Source organism: Marmota flaviventris, chromosome 7 (genome assembly GCF_047511675.1).
Source record: "Marmota flaviventris isolate mMarFla1 chromosome 7, mMarFla1.hap1, whole genome shotgun sequence".
Taxonomy (NCBI): Eukaryota; Metazoa; Chordata; class Mammalia; order Rodentia; family Sciuridae; genus Marmota; species Marmota flaviventris.
Genome location: NC_092504.1, coordinates 19124059 through 19139120, shown reverse-complemented (window position 1 = coordinate 19139120; position 15062 = coordinate 19124059). Strand labels below are relative to the sequence as shown.

Sequence of the window (15062 nt, the reverse complement as noted above, 5' to 3'; positions counted from 1 at the left end):
ATAGAGCAAAAGGAGCCAGACAGAGACTGGTGTGCACAGGTTCCAGTATATAAAGTTCAGTGACCAGGCAAAACTGATTTGGACATTCTAAACAGGATAGTGATTAGAGAAGTGACCAGGCAGGGATTCTGGGGGCACTAGACTAGGAAGTGTTTGGAGGAGATGGGTAATATTCTGTTTCTCATCCCAGTTTCTGGTTCTGTTAGTGTATTCACTTTGAGAAAATTCATTTTTCTTAGTATAGTTTGGATCTTATGTGGCATCTTAAGATCATGTGTTAGAGGCTTGGTCCCCAGGGAGATGTTACTGGGAGGTGCGAAAACTTTAAAAGGTGGGGCCTAGAGGGATGTCTTCAGGTCATTGGGGGGTGCCTTTGAAGGGAACAGTGGAAGCCTGGGCCCTTCCTCTCTTCTCTTCTGCTTCCTGGTCAGGAGGCAGCTGTTGTGGTCCACCTCATACTCCTACCACGATGTGCTGCCTTGCCCAAAGTGATGGGCCCAACCAAAACTGAGAGCCAGATAAGCCTTTCTAAGTTAGATGTCTCAGGTATTGGCTGTAGTAACGGGAAGCTTGATCATGCAGAGCTGTATGCTTATGTAGATTTGTCCAATCTCCTCACATTATACTTTCATTAAAAAAGAAAAGTAAGGCCTATTTTTGAAAATATTCTTGAGTGCTTACAATGTGTCCGATAATTCGGACCAGCCAGCCGAGGCTCCTGTAATCATGGACTTAAAGTTCTTGGATAAGTTAACACTTGTCAAATGCTTAGCTCAGTACCCAGCACAGAAGCGCACCCATGTGTGAGCTGGCAGGGTTCACTTTAGAGAGGGGAGAAACTGAACGGTGTCATCAGAGACCTAAAAGGCATGTCCCCTTCCTGGAAGGTCACCTGTATGTGAGTGAACCTGGGAACCGAAGCTGCAGAGTGAAACAGGACCTTGCAAAGACCTAAGTGAAAGGAATGGAAATTGATTCCAAGCCTCCAAGGAAAAGGTTTTAAGCAAGCAAATGACCTGTTTAGAACATGCTCTACCTTGTCCCCACCCCTGCTTGTTCATCCACTCCCCACATCCAGCATGCAGCCTGAAAACACACCTGCACGTGTCTGATGGCAAACCCAGTGAGAATGGGTTCTACTGTGACCCCGTTCAGGAGGGCCAGGAAGTGTGGCCCTCCACCCCTAGCCAGGGCCTGTGCTAAACAGGCCCAACTGTGCTCTTCTGTAAGGTTCATCACTGCTTTGCCCGAGGGCTAAGAACAGCTGGGCTGTGGGAAGCAGTCTGCAGCTGGACTCAGGTCTGGGCCCTCCGAGATCACTCCACCAAGCTGCTGTCTGTCATCATTAGGTCTGGGAGGCACCGGAGGGAGTCCTTCCCCTCACTCTGTATCTGAGAATCAGAGGCCAGACAGGTCCTTCTGATTACAAAGTAATCAAGCAGAGAAACAGTGACAAGGTGTATCCAGGGCTCCCCCTTGTCTCCTGCCCCTTCTTCTTGCAGCTGTAGAATTTGCATCACATAGAAAAGGTGTTCAGGGACGGTAACTTAGTGTGGAAGGAGGGAACATGAAGCTGCTTTTGCACATAATCTTTTCTTTGAGATTAAAGAAACATCAAAGAACAGAGGTGCTGATGGAGGACAGTAAGGGACGCAGTGACACTAAATCCCTCTCACACTGGCCTTCTGTTTCTCACCCTGGAGGCGCTCAGAGCCTCCTTCCTTTACTATAAAAAGCCCCAGGTCTTCCCTGAGCTGCCCAATGACAGTCTGGTCACAGGGAGGCCAGTCGAGGTGAGGAGGAGGTGGCCAGGCACCTCAAGCAGAAGGATCATGAACGTGACCCCGTGCACCCTGTCCTTCATCAGCGACAGCCAGTACGGGAGCATTTACTCACTCTTTAAATGTGGGTCCAGTGTTTCCCCTGGGCGGGGGCCCCCCAAATGCATGGAAGGGGAGGGCAAGAGGGGTTCTTCCTGGGTGCTCCTGCGCCGGTCACCACGGGGCGGCAGGTGGGCAGGAGAGGAGGGGCGAGCGCTGACTTGCTGCCAAGGTTTGAGGCTGTCTGCGTTCTGTTTCAGGGGAGGCTCAGAAGCAAGAAGGAGATGAAAGCCTGGCCGCCGCCGGGGTGTTGACAGCGCCTGACGATGCTGTGAGGCCCGCTGTCAGCTCCCCAGCAAATCCGAGCCCCGGGAACCCGCGAGAGCACTTTCATCCTTCATTACCCCAGTTACCTTCTGCGGAAGGAGAAGTAAACAGGCTTGGAAGGGAAATAATTAAACTGACAAAGGAACAGGCGGCCGCTGGACTGGAAGAGGTCAGGAGAGAGAGTCCCACGGAGGGCCGGAGGAGCGAGCCAGGGCTGTCCCCGCAGGGCCTGGCCTCCGGGGGGGAGCTCTCCACGTCTCCCCTGGACCGCCTGGAGGCCACCAAGCCAGTGGCCGAGGATTCCACACGCGAAGACGGCGAAGGGGTCCCAGAGGGTGGAGACACCAAGAGCGCCGTGCCAACTTGAGAGGGATCAGGGTCCGACGTGATGGCACACTGGAGGCACCAGGGACGGTAAGGGAAGGAGGGGACGTCCAACACGCTCTCGGGCCGCTTTCTCCTAAGACACCTCCGCGTGTGCAAACAAGAAAACCCTGTTCCCGCTGCAAACTGGGCGCCGGAACCGTTTGATTTATTCAATGCGGGTCCTCGAGCTTCTCGGCGTCATCTCTTTCTGGAAGACGCGCTGCTGTGACACGGCCGGGCGCGGGGATCGTGGCTGCCATATGGCTGGTTCGCGGCATCCGTCTTTCTGTCAGCATTTGTTTTATTCGAGATAAGATGTTTTTCTATTAGCATTTAATGTTGTCGATCAAAATTATGGGAAGAGCTGGGAAGGGACGGGGTTTTAATCAGGCCTCCGTCGTGGTAATGGCGAGGCGGCTGGAGGGAGAGGTGTAATTGAGTGTAATGTGTCCACAGGGCCCTCGGCTGCACTCTATCATGTCAGGGCCCCAGGACCTCGCAGCGTGGGTGTTCCTGGCTTCCTGCCGGCAGCACTGTCTGTCACAGCGCAGACTGGCAGGCGAAGGGGACTTGGGCGGGCTGACAAGGCTGGCTTCTGGTTTGGAATCCTCAGCCCCTGCCCCTCTGCAGCCTGCGAGGCAGAGGGATTAATTGATCTCAAGTGAAGGAGCCCGGAGGACGGGAAGGGGCAGGGGACCCCAGTGGTGCTCTGACGTTTGTTTCTGAGATGAGATGAGGGCTAGATCTAGAAATGATGGCCTCCCTATTCGGCATGTGCTACCTACCTGCTTTGATTGCCATTTGGGGCTGGGGAAGAGCTGCTGCTTCTGGGTCAGTCTAGTTTCCTGGACCAGCCCTTCACTCCTTCAGAACATTCAGGCCACTGCCCCTGTGCCACCAGATGCTGGGGTTTTAGAGACAAGACAGAGCCCATGGCCCTACAGGGCAAGAGAGAGGAAAATACCATGACTTCACTACAGCGCAGCCCATGACAGGACTGAGAACCAAGTGTACAAGGTCAAGGGCACAGAAAGAGGGAATAGTCCCCCCCACCCCACCCCAGCTGCTATTTCCTTGGGGATGAAATGAGCCTTTCCAGGTGGCACCAGAGCTTCAGGGAATTGCAGAGCATCAGCCCGCAGACCTCTCTCTGAGCCGGGCTAGGTTCCTCCCCCCAGGATGGTCCAGTGCCGCATCCCACAGTCTGAACCACAGTCACTCTTTTGAAATGCCCCCTGCAGGGAAAAGAGAGCCTCCCAAGGTGGCGGAGGTTGGAAATTCATCCTAAGAAACCAAAGCTTGTTCCAGGGCCATGGTCCTGGGTGGGAAACCTGTACAGATGGCCAGCCCTGGCCTGCATTTCCCTGTGGTTTTCATCTCCTGTGACCCTCTCCTGGCTGAATGACAGCCCATCGGATATTGTACTGCCTGACTCTGAAGGAGGAAGGAGGGCAACCAGAAGGACCCACTGTGAGGGCCTCCAGCTGCTGCTCTCCCACTCACCAGAGGTCACCCCCCTTGAGAAACGAGAGAGTCCTGGAGTCATACCCTGTTGCTCCTTGGGACGAGGACACGTCCTCAGTCCCTGACTGCAGAACCCCCAGTGTTCCGTCCCTGCCTCTGTGTTCCAGTCTGTCCATCACCCCTCAGACCTACCCCATAACTCCTGCTCAGGGGAGGTGGCTTCTGCAGCTCCGAATCTCACACAGGCCAGCAGTCGAGAACTTCTCTGAATTGGGCCTCAACTACTGCACAGGACACCAGAGCCACCAAACGAAAACACAACCAGATTTAATACAATAATAACAAAAAGAAAAATTTTGCCACACAGAAGTTCTGATGTTGACACACAGTTAGCCAAGTGTTTATCTTTAAGGCCTCATTCATCACCTTTTGGAAAGCAGAGCTTATGAGAAACTCTAACACATGTCATCAGGACCAGAAAGCTCTGGGAGCCCCAGAGAGCCTGGGCTTTGGGGAGATGGGGACAAAGGGAGCTTTGACTTAAATTCTCTGTGAACAGTTAGCTTGAGAGGGTCATGTGTTATTAGACAGACCAGGAGCCAGTGAGTTAGGATCCTGTCACATAGAATCCAAGTCCAACATGCCATTCATATGTGTGTGTGACACTATGTCTCCTCCAACACTGTTCGCCTGTCCCTCAGACATTAAAGGGAGCATCAGCAATTTCTTGTGGTTGTCTGCCTGTCTTCTTAAGAGTTGTTGGGAAAGTTTGTGGCATTCTTGTCCCCACTCCACCAGATGACCCCATGCCAATCATGGTTCTCTCAGCAGCAAGTCACCCTTACAGAAATGTCAACAAGAGGGAAGTGAGTTCTCTTGCATAACAAGGACCTCTGAAGTAGGGCACTCCAGGGCTGGTTCATTCCAGAAAGTCAGCAGCAATCTGGGTTTCCATGTCCCTGGTTCACTTTCCCCATGATAAACAAGACACTGTGCCAGCTCCAGGGACCACCTGCTGCCACACATGACCCAGGGCAGAAGGAAGTTTCTCCCCACATATGCAGGTGGGTGCTTTAGGAACAAGGAACCCAGTTCCTGCCACATTTCATTGGTCAGAATCATCACATTCCACCTAACCAAGTCACATGCCTATGTCTAAACCAGTCCCTGGCAAGGAGATGGTTCTCCTGTGATGGGGTTGAGTCCATCGAGACTTACTCTCTGGGTTGGGGAGCAGTCTTGTCCCCAGATGCACAGGCACTGAAGGGTTAATAGGCCAAAGCAGACCATGTTTTCGAGGCATAGGAGACTTGGAATAGATTTAGCTAGACTTTGAGCCTCACGTGTCTAGGGTCTTGCAGCTGTCCTGCTCTGTAGGCAGAGGCTCCCGCCTGTTAGACTCTACAGGTGTGTCTGTCCACTTATTGTCCCAGCTGGCTTGCCTGCAGAATGCAGAAGAGTCTGGATAAATGCAGCTGAGCTGGCCGTTCTCCTAATGAAGGCTTCTTCCCACACTCTGCCTTCCTGGGGATGCTATTTCTTTCTTTTAATTAAGGCACATGGAAATGATCGGTATTTGTAAACCAGGCATTTCTCATCCAGATTCCTTCCTGTTCCACACTCCTCCCTGCCCACCTGCCACCCTCTTCCCCTGCCTTCTCCCACAGCTTGCCCCAGGACCACTGGCCAGAGACCTGAATGGCCTCCGCTCCCAAACACATATCCCCATCCCCGTGCCAAGTTCTAGAATCAGGCTCTGCCATCAGCCATTCGCACTTTGGAGTGAATTTTCCCATGAGTTCCTCCCACTGGGAGCGTTTGCACCCTGCTGATCATACGGCATGGAAAGTTCTGTTTCCTCTTGAAGGAACTTCAAAGACCAGGCGCTTGCTTATTGAGGGCATCTTTCCTGGCTCTTTAAAATGACAGTTTCCCTTGTCCCTCTGGCTGTCTTGCTCCTACAGCACTGTGGGTGACGGCACCTACTTCGCTTCAGAAAAGTTCTTTATCTGAGCACCTTCTCTCTCGGGTATCATTCTGGAATCCTCCATCTGGATCAGTCCTCCTCCTTACTAACACCGAGGGTAGGTAGCTTCAGACAGCTCCAGTTAGGATCCCAAAAAGTCAAAGCCCAACTCACTGCTTTAATACATTCCCTTTTCCCTAAATGTCTTTCTGCACAGAGAAAAAATTGAAGATCAGAGAGATGCGATGGGGAGCTCAAAGCCAATCTAATTAGAAAGAGAAACCGAAAAAAACAAGAAGGCGTCGTCTCTCAATATTACTGTGGCTCACAAAATAAAACAAGTTGATACAGCATGAAGGCAATTTAAAGTGATAGATACAGATGTGCTGTCTTACATTTCATATCACCTCTTTACTAAGAGAATTTTTCTTCTGGATGCAGAGAGAAAGTCTGCATAATGCTGGATGGCTTGATCTGGAGAATCTGTGAGCTCAGGAATATATTTGGGGATCTTATCCAAGGCCAGTGATAGCCTATTAAAGTTAAAACAATTGGCTTTTTAAAATTTTTTATTTAAAGAAAGAAGGAACTTCTATTCATGGGCAGACCTTGCTAGATTGGGTTCTGTGATCATCATGTATTGCAACTATATCTTTTTTGTTACCTGAAATAAAAATGTGATAATTTTCCTGAAATTGATGATTAATTATATTATTTGCCTGTTCTCCCTGCTACTCTCCCTGCAGGGGCTGAAGATTGCTTCCAACGGTATTGTAGCAACTCATCCAATCTGTCACCTAAAATTATTTTATCATCTGGTAGTCATGAAAAAGATGGGGGATGTAAAGATTTTATGCTTTCAGTCGAAAAAGGCAGATCTAAAATCAGTTAGTTTATTTCCTGCAGTCTTTCAAGTTGACCAAAGTGCTCGCTGATTTGCTCTATTTTCTTACGTTTTTAGTATTTCTGTGTATATGCACTAAAAAGCCCCGCTCAGGGGAAAAAAAAATTCACTGCAATTCTGAGAAAAAGCTTATCCTAAACATCTAAAGATAGCATTTCTAATTATTGTCTACATTGTGTTTAAACTATGCAAACTTGAACATTATTCTCACTTTACCAGCTGTGTCTAGGTAGAGTCATTACATCAAACGCTTCTAATTTTACAAAAAGAAATCAAAACAAGTGTGTGTTTAAGTCCCAGTGACAAACTCGAACCCTGTGAGTCAAATAGGCAAACTGATTAGCAAGCCGCTGGGAAGTCAAAACAGCAAATATAAGGAGATTAACAAAACAGATCTGTAAGATTCGAGGAGTAAAAATAGACTCCAGAGGCCATGCAGGGTCCGATGTCTTGGTGGCACCCATAAGGTTCTATGCCAAGAGCCAGATGTCTGCCTTGTGGTTCACGGTCTTCCCTTCATCAATCCACCCCCACCCGCCACCCACCAGGAGCTGGGATAGCAGGGATCATCTCAGCCAGCCATTCAGTGGCTACAGTGGATGCAGAAGTCCTTTTTGGAAACCTCAGAGGTAGCCACCTTCACCTGGATCCTTCTGGTTGCATGACACTGTCTTCTAAGTCAGCCCAGTCCATTAATAGGGAGCTGTTTTTCTGACTTGAGCCATTGCTTTAACTAGATATTCATTAGATCTTTATCAGGTAAGCAGGTGCTATGCACCTGTTATGAATAATACTTGATGAAATCTTCAGAACAATCCAGTGTGAGGATCTGATTTTACAGATAAGAAAACTCAGGTTCTGAGAAGTTGAATGACTTGTTCAGGTCACACAGCTTCCAAAGCTAGGGTTCAAACAGCCTTCTGACCTGAACCTGAGTTGGCCACTGCTGTGCTAGACAATTCCTTTGCCCTCCCAGAAAAGTGGTTTGCCCTCCGATTTGTTACTGGCCTCTGGAGCCTCCCAGGATAATGTGCCAATCCTACTCCCATTAACAGAAGGGAAATGAATGAGTCTGCTAAGGGGTCTCCCTGGCCCTGTCTAGGGGCCGAGGGTGGGGAAGAGGAAAACTAATAACAGAAGACTTTAACAAGCACCTGCATTCTTTGGGAAAACACAAACCAAACCCCCTTGATGATCCTGAGTCAACCTTTCTCTGGGCAGCAGAGGGGAAGACAGGGTGGGGGTGATTTATTCCCCTCCTGAGGATTCCTGGGTAATTGCTGCTGCATTTTCACAACTTTCTATTGTGCATCTAAGCAAACAGTCCATTTAAGATCAGGATATTTAAAGACTCCGTTTGCTAGTGCCCTTTCAGTGCTGACCCGGAAGTTTCCAGTGAACATTTCAAACTAGGAGGAACCAGGTGGTGGAGCAAAGCCACCAGCCTTTTTCTCCAGTTGTCACTAGGGTTTAAGGCAAGATGTTAAAATAACAAGTTAGTCCTCCTTAGAGGCAAAAATAACCAATGGGGATGGGTTTCTGGCTGTGGTTCAGTTTGACTCACTGCCTGATGAGTCTGGGAGAAATGGCCTCTGAGCATCCAGGGAGGAATATCCACAGCTGGGAAGTGGGTCTCCGGGGAGGCAGTTACCACAAGTGCTTTTGTTTGGTGAATGAAGGGGCATGCCAAGACTCTTCTAGTAGTGTGTGTACAGGTTATAATCTTCAAAAAGGGAGCAGGACCCCCACCCCAGCCCCAATCAAAATCAGCTGCATTTGGGGCCCACCACTTCCCTCTGCCTTTGCAACTTGTCCTGGCACAGATAATTCCAGCACCTTCGGATGCCAGCACCAAGCCCTGAAACTCGCCAGTCACATGGCTTGACTGGTAATGACTTGGATGTTTGGGAAGTATACCAAAGGCTGCATTCAGAGGCAGAGGCCACTGCCCAGCTAGGCTGGTGCTTGCCTCATCCCACCTTGGCCATTGGCATTGAAATCACTCCCCTGGGCACTTGCTGCAGATGTTTTTCTCCCCTCCTTTTGGATTCCAAAGGAATTTGGGATGTGTATCTCTCTCTCTCTCTCTCTCTCTCTCTCTCTCACACACACACACACACACACACACACACGCTTACGTATTATTACATATAACAAACATGTATATATATATTTTTCTGCTATCTCAAAAAAAAAAATCAAAAGTAAAAAAAAAAATTACAGCTGAGTGTGGAAGAGAGAGCTCAAACAAATAAAAAGTAACCAAAACCCCAAACGCATGACTGAATTGCTGCGTTTTTAATGTGCAACACAAAATCGCTAAACATCCCCCCAAAGAGCAGCGCTCTCGGGCTGTCTGGGAGACAGCAGAAGGTGGAGGCCAGAAACCTAACAGGGCGGCACTGCAGGGGGGTTGTGAGCAGGAGAGAAGGGCCCAAGGAAGCCTTAGAGGACTCTCAGAGGGCCTAGGAATAAAGAAAAGTGGGGAGGAGAAGGTCCTCAGGACAGAGAGGGGTCTTTGGCAGTAGGTGGGGGCTGAAGGTCAGGGAGGACCACAGGAGAAGGGACTCCGATGGATGGCATATTTCAATGCGCCTTGGGGCGCAGGGGAGGGGTGTGTGCAGGGAGCTCAGAGGTATTGGAGGACAGCCACTCAGAGATCCTGTGTGGCTCTCAGGATAGAAAAGGGGCATGTCTCGCACTCATGGAGGACACCTCAGGGTATAGGGTGTCTCTGGGTGCAGAGGGACTCAGAGGCAGAGGGGTGTCTAGGACGATGGATTTTTCTATGGACACAGAGGGGTTCTCTGTGAACGTGGGAGCGTCTCTGGTGTGGAGAGGGTCTGGGGCCCGTGGAGGTGTCTCCGTGTGAAGGGTCCTGGGGTACATAGGGTGTCTAAGGGGCAGAAGGAGCTCTCCAGTAGCCGGGGGCGTGGGCGTGGGGGGCTCTGGGGTGTGTCAGGTGAGGGGCACGCAAGGTGTCGGGCCTTGGGGCTGGGGACACAGGGGACTGGGTGGCGCTCAGTGGGCCTTGCACTCGCTTTCGCGCCTCCGCTTCCTGCGCTCCGCGTGCTCCTGCGCCAGGCGCGCCCAGGGCGCGGGGCCGCTGGCGCCCACCACGCAGCAGGCAAGCCGGCGGCCGGCGTTGCCGTTCTCCACGCTGGCCTGGTTGCCGCCGCGGCCCAGGTCGTCCTCGCCCGCGTGGACCACCACGGCGCGACCCATGATGGAGTGCGGGCCGGCGAGCGAGGCGGCCAGGCCGGCGCGGTACTTCCAGAGGCGGCCGTCGCGCACGGCGAAGTTGCCGAAGTCGCCCGGGTGCCGCGGGTGCGGCGCCCCGAGCGGGTTGTAGTGCGGCCCGGTGGACTCGCAGCCCTGGCTCAGGTCCCCGAACTGGTGCACGTGGATGGCGCGGATGGAGCTGTTGGGCTCGGCCGGGAAGCCCTCCAGGTCGAAGAAGGCCTCGAGCTTGGCGCCCGGCGCCGGCTGCCGGAAGAGGACCAGGCCGCTCACCCGCGGCTGCGCGGCGTCCAGCGAGGCGGACGGCTGCACCCGGCAGACGGCGTGGAGCGCCGCGTCTGGCCCGCCGGCCGCCGGCCGCCGCTGCGCGACCTCCTGCCAGATCTCCAGCACTTTGGCGTACATGTCGCGGATCTGCTCTGCCACGTCGGAGCCGGGCCCCGCGGACTCCGGGACATTCCAGGTGTCCGAGAGACGGGCCGCCAGGAGCAGGCAGCAGCACAGCCGGGCCAGCATGGCCGGGGTCAGGCACCTGCGGGCGCCCCCGCGAGGACGGGGCGGAGCAAGCCTTAGTCACTGGGAATACCCAATCGCAAGGACCCCCACCGTTGTCAGATCCACCCCCCAAGTTCCCAGGGGGCGTCCGGACCCAGCGTGCTTTTGTGCTGTTTCTCAAGGGCCTGCTGAGTAGTGGGCACTGGGTGTAATAAAGGAAGAGACCCCAGCTGAAAAATCTCGAGAGATCTGAGTCTCCAGCGATTTGGGTTCTTTGAGGCCCTGAGTCCCTGGCATGGAAGGAGTGGGCCGCAGGGCGCAGGGGGCGGGGTGTCTTAGGACCCTTCCAGGCCTGCCCCTCCGCATCCCTCCCTGCTCTTTCTACATCCTTCCAGCAGACAGACCTGCGACTTAGGTCCCTGCCTTCTTGGTATTTGCATGTACTGTGCCCTCTCCCTGCAGTGCCCGCCCGCTGCGGTAGACTTGGGGTTTATAGAGATACAAATTTGGGCTTTCTTGGGTATCCCCAGCACCTGGGCCCACAGCAGGCAATAGGATGCATGTATCTGGTTGCTAAGAGAGGACACCAAGTGGGGGACAGTTGGGTACAAGTCACTCCAACACCATCCTGTGATTGGAGTCCTGTGCTGGGGTAGGGCAGAGAAAGACATGCCCATCTCCCTGGGGGACTCTAGAAAGGCTTCCCAGGGGAGTTGACTTTCTAGTTGGGTTCCATAAGATGGAAGTTTTCCGGGAAAGCCAGATAGGAAGGCCTATTGGACAAGAGGATGTTCACAGGCTGGGAAAGGTTACAGTTTGAGGTTGGAGGAAATTCAGTGTGGCTAGAGTGTGGGGCGCTCTCTCTCTCTCTCTCTCTCTCAATAATTTTTAGATGTTGATGGACCTTTTTTATTCATTTATTTATACGCGGCACTGAGAATCAAACCCAGTGCCTCACATGTGCTAGGCAAGCGTTCTACCACTGAGCCACAACCCCAGCCTGTGTGGCCTCTCTTGACCAGGCAGGAGCTGGGGCTCAAGAGGGAACCTAGAACCAGGGACAGAGGAAATGACTTTGCCATGCTAAGGGGGTGGTATTGGCTAGGGAGCTAGTGCTGGTTTAATCAGAGGAGGTGATAAGAGGTGTTTTGTTTTGTCTAGTATTGTGTATTCAAACATGCTGGAAGACAGGAATTTGAAAATTCTCACCATGCAGATTTGCTAATTGAGGAGACAGACATGCTCACCCTGATCGGACACTATACAATGTGTATATGTATGGAAATAGTGGTGTATGGTATCCCATTACACATGTACAGATAGCATGTGTCAATTGAAAAATAAAGCTCACTGGCAGGACAAAGGATAAAGGCTGGGCTCTAGGGATGGAGAGGACAGGGAGGGGGTGGTAATAATCTAGGGAGAGAGAGACCCAGAGAAGCAGAGCTGGAGAGAACCTGAGGGAGACCAGGGAAGAAACCCAGAAGCTCTGGCCAAAGTGGAGGCAGCTAACAGAGAGGAGGGCGTGGCTGATCAGCCCTGGCAGGAGGACAGGAGCAGCAACAAGTGCAGACTTCTGAGGCTCCATCAGGGAACACTGAGTAGTACAGTGGGGAATAGTCCCAGGACCGCCCCGCCCCATGGGTTCCAAAATCTGTGGATGCTGAAGTCCTTCATCTGAAGTGGCGGAGTGCGTGTGACCTGCGCACATTCTGCGGCATATTTGAACTATCTCTGGATTACTTACTGCATTTACCAATGTAACTGCTATGTGAATACTTGTCATACTGTATTGTTTAGAGAATAATGACAATTGGGAAAGAAAAAAAAAAGTCTGTGCATGTTCAGAGCAGACACAGTAATTTTTTTCCCAAGCATTTTCCACCTAAAGTTGGTTAAATCCACAGACGTGGAACCCAAGGACATGAGGGTGACTGTACTATAACTTCACAGGGCCACTGACTTTCTTAGCCCTCCATTCCTTACCTGTAAAATAAGGCCAGTCATAATACCCAAGATCATGGTAAGGATTAAGTGAGATATTTATAAACCAGGCTACTTTCACATTTTAAAATCTGCCCACAGGGATTAATGATGCCCCCAAAGAATTGGTTCGAAGGTCACCTGCTCTGCCAAGTCCTTCTTCAACACCTCTGGCCATTTAAAAAACAAGCTCTAAGATGGAGTGTCTCTTCCTTACATAAGCATTACAGAAAGTCAATTGAGAATGGGTGATTAAAGGAATGGATTCTGGAACTGGCTTCACAAATCCAAAGCCCGCTTGCCACTTACGCTCTAAGTGCCATTTTCATATTTATAGAGAGCAGCGAATAAATGTCTGCCTGCAAACTGTAGCCAGGCCTGCTCCCCACCCCCCCACCCCCAGCCTCAGCTCTCTGATCTGCACAGACAGCTAGGGACACCTACCTCAGAATCTTGCTATCAGGCTTACAAGAGACCCTTGGAATTTCTGACCCTTATTGAACACACAGGTCTTGTCTAAATCCCAACATGCAAGGAAACTGAGGTACAGAGAGGCCAGTGTCCTGCCGGAGGTTACACCGGCGCTAAGTGCTGTGCCCATGATTCAGTCGTCACATGCATAGCTCTCTAGGGCAGGCAGCATAGAGCCTATGCTAGAAAGTTCTTAGCAAACAGCAGCTGGTAGTCAGCAAAGAGAAGCTGCAGATGAGATGTCAGGACCACCCACTGAGAGAGGCTGTGGAAGCCAATGGAAGGAGGAGGTTCTAGGAACTGGGGGTCTTCCTGTGTGCCCTGGCCTGGAGCTCTCTGTCAGCAGGGACCCTTGTCCGGAGGCAGCCTGCCACTCAGGAGCACCTACACCTGGAAAGTTCTTCAAACAGAGCAAAACCAGCTTGTTTGGGGGCCTCAATGGGCTTTGCTTTGCAGGAATGCCAGGGTAATAATAAACAGTTTAAAGAGGTGTTTTCCTCTTAAATCTAAAAAGGAAAAGAAAATGCTTCCTCACACCCAGGAAAACTAGAGTCCTTACTTCCTAAGCCTCTGCATCCTCCGCACCCCCTGCCCCTGGAGGCCCTACATAAGCTCAGTCTTCTGGAACAGTCTCCTGCCCAGTGAGACAGCAAACAACCAAGTGGCTTTTTGAGAGCCTGCTTTGTGCAAAGTTCTGTAGGGACAAAGCTATGGGGGTGGGGGGTGGGGGGACAGGGAGGGACAGGGAGCCTTGTCCTGAATCAAAGGAAGCCACCAAGCCTTTATCTTCCTCTTGGCCAGTATCTGGGTGGCCCCCAATTCCTTGCCCGTTCCCTGAAGCTTCAGTAGACATGCCGTAGCAGGCCATGTCAGAGGTGGGACACTGGTGTCACTTTGTCCTGCCTTCCTGTTGACTCCCTGGACTTCTTCCTGATCACCTCCTTCTGGGGCTTGGGTGCTTGAGTCCCTCCACAGCCCCCAGGAAAGAGCATGTGCTGGGAGCCAGAGCTGGCCAGGCGCTTGACCTGTGCCTTTGCTAACCAGGGGGCTTTGTAGGCATGTGCCGTCCCTCAGGGCTCCAGCACCCAGCCGTGCAGCGTCCTGAGGACAGGCTTTCCATCAGATTTCTTTTCTGTGACACTGAAGTCCTCACGGACTGGCCTTTCTCTGTGCACCCAAAGGTGAAGCAGTTTTTCTCCCCCCCCCCACCGCGTTGCCCCCTTCTCTCCTGGCCCCCACCCTGTCCCTGGGGTCCCCTCCTAGCTTCAGAGCAGCCAGGTGTCATTACTCTCCCAGGAACCTGATCGAGTCCTTTCCCAAGAAGAGTCCTGTGCCCCGCCCCGGCTCACAGTAGGGACACTTGGGGAAGAACAAGATGGACCCCAGCTTGGCACCCACCTTTGCAGGGCTTCCAAGAGCACTTTCCCTCCTGCGGAGCCCGAGCTGCGCTGGCCACCAGAGGAATGCAGGCTGTCCCCTGCTGGGCTTTGTGAGCCAGCAGAAAGCCGGCCCAGCCTGGGGAGTGGTTAGCAGGAGGGAAGAAGGTCATTGGGCCCGTCAAAAAAAAAAAGGCGTCCAGACGTCCCTTGTTGCAGAATTGCCTGGCCTCCTGCTCCTCTGTCCGCATCTCCCCCGCCCGGGCTCTCTTGCCAAGTGTCCTGACTTCCCTGGTCTGTGCAGAAGGAGCCACTGACCTTCAGCCACAGCGGGGGACTAAAAAAAGAGAGAGAAAATAGCTTGTTGGGAGAGGTGTACAATGGCCTCTTTATTGAGAGGCCCTTTATTTTCTCCTGATTTCCGCAGCTATTGACTCATTTTTCTGGATGCTGACGTGTATCGAAGATGGGCACAGGCACCTGGCAGCTGTGTGTGGCGTTTTCTCCAGGACTGTGCTGCCACACCTTGCACACGTGAGAGGCAAGTGTGGCAGGGATCACACACTCAGGCTGCAAGGCCCCAGCTTTGTCACTTCCCAACTGAGTGCAGCTGGCCCCGTGACGTCCCTGCTTGTGCCTCCCTTTCCATC

General features: G+C 52.2%; 2 protein-coding genes across 3 annotated transcripts in view; one reads left to right on the top strand and one right to left on the bottom strand.

Annotated features, from left to right (window-relative positions):
* The window catches only part of Ccdc149 (coiled-coil domain containing 149), a 93439-nt gene extending 86801 nt beyond the window's left edge, over window positions 1–6638 (top strand). For both annotated transcript variants that reach the window (XM_027945455.2, XM_071614194.1), the window contains one exon: window positions 2081–6638. In XM_027945455.2, coding sequence (XP_027801256.2) covers window positions 2081–2514 — 434 coding nt within the window. In that variant the 3' untranslated portion in view covers window positions 2515–6638. The remainder of the gene's footprint in view (window positions 1–2080) is intronic.
* Window positions 6639–9130: 2492 nt separating this feature from the next.
* On the bottom strand, window positions 9131–14535 carry Sod3 (superoxide dismutase 3). The gene is made up of 2 exons (XM_027935916.2): window positions 14435–14535; window positions 9131–10619 (listed from the first exon to the last, which is right to left on the bottom strand). Exon 2 carries the CDS (start codon window positions 10601–10603, stop codon window positions 9869–9871), a length of 735 nt encoding a protein of 244 aa, XP_027791717.2. The 5' UTR covers window positions 10604–10619; window positions 14435–14535; the 3' UTR covers window positions 9131–9868.
* Between the last annotated feature and the right edge of the window lie 527 nt (window positions 14536–15062).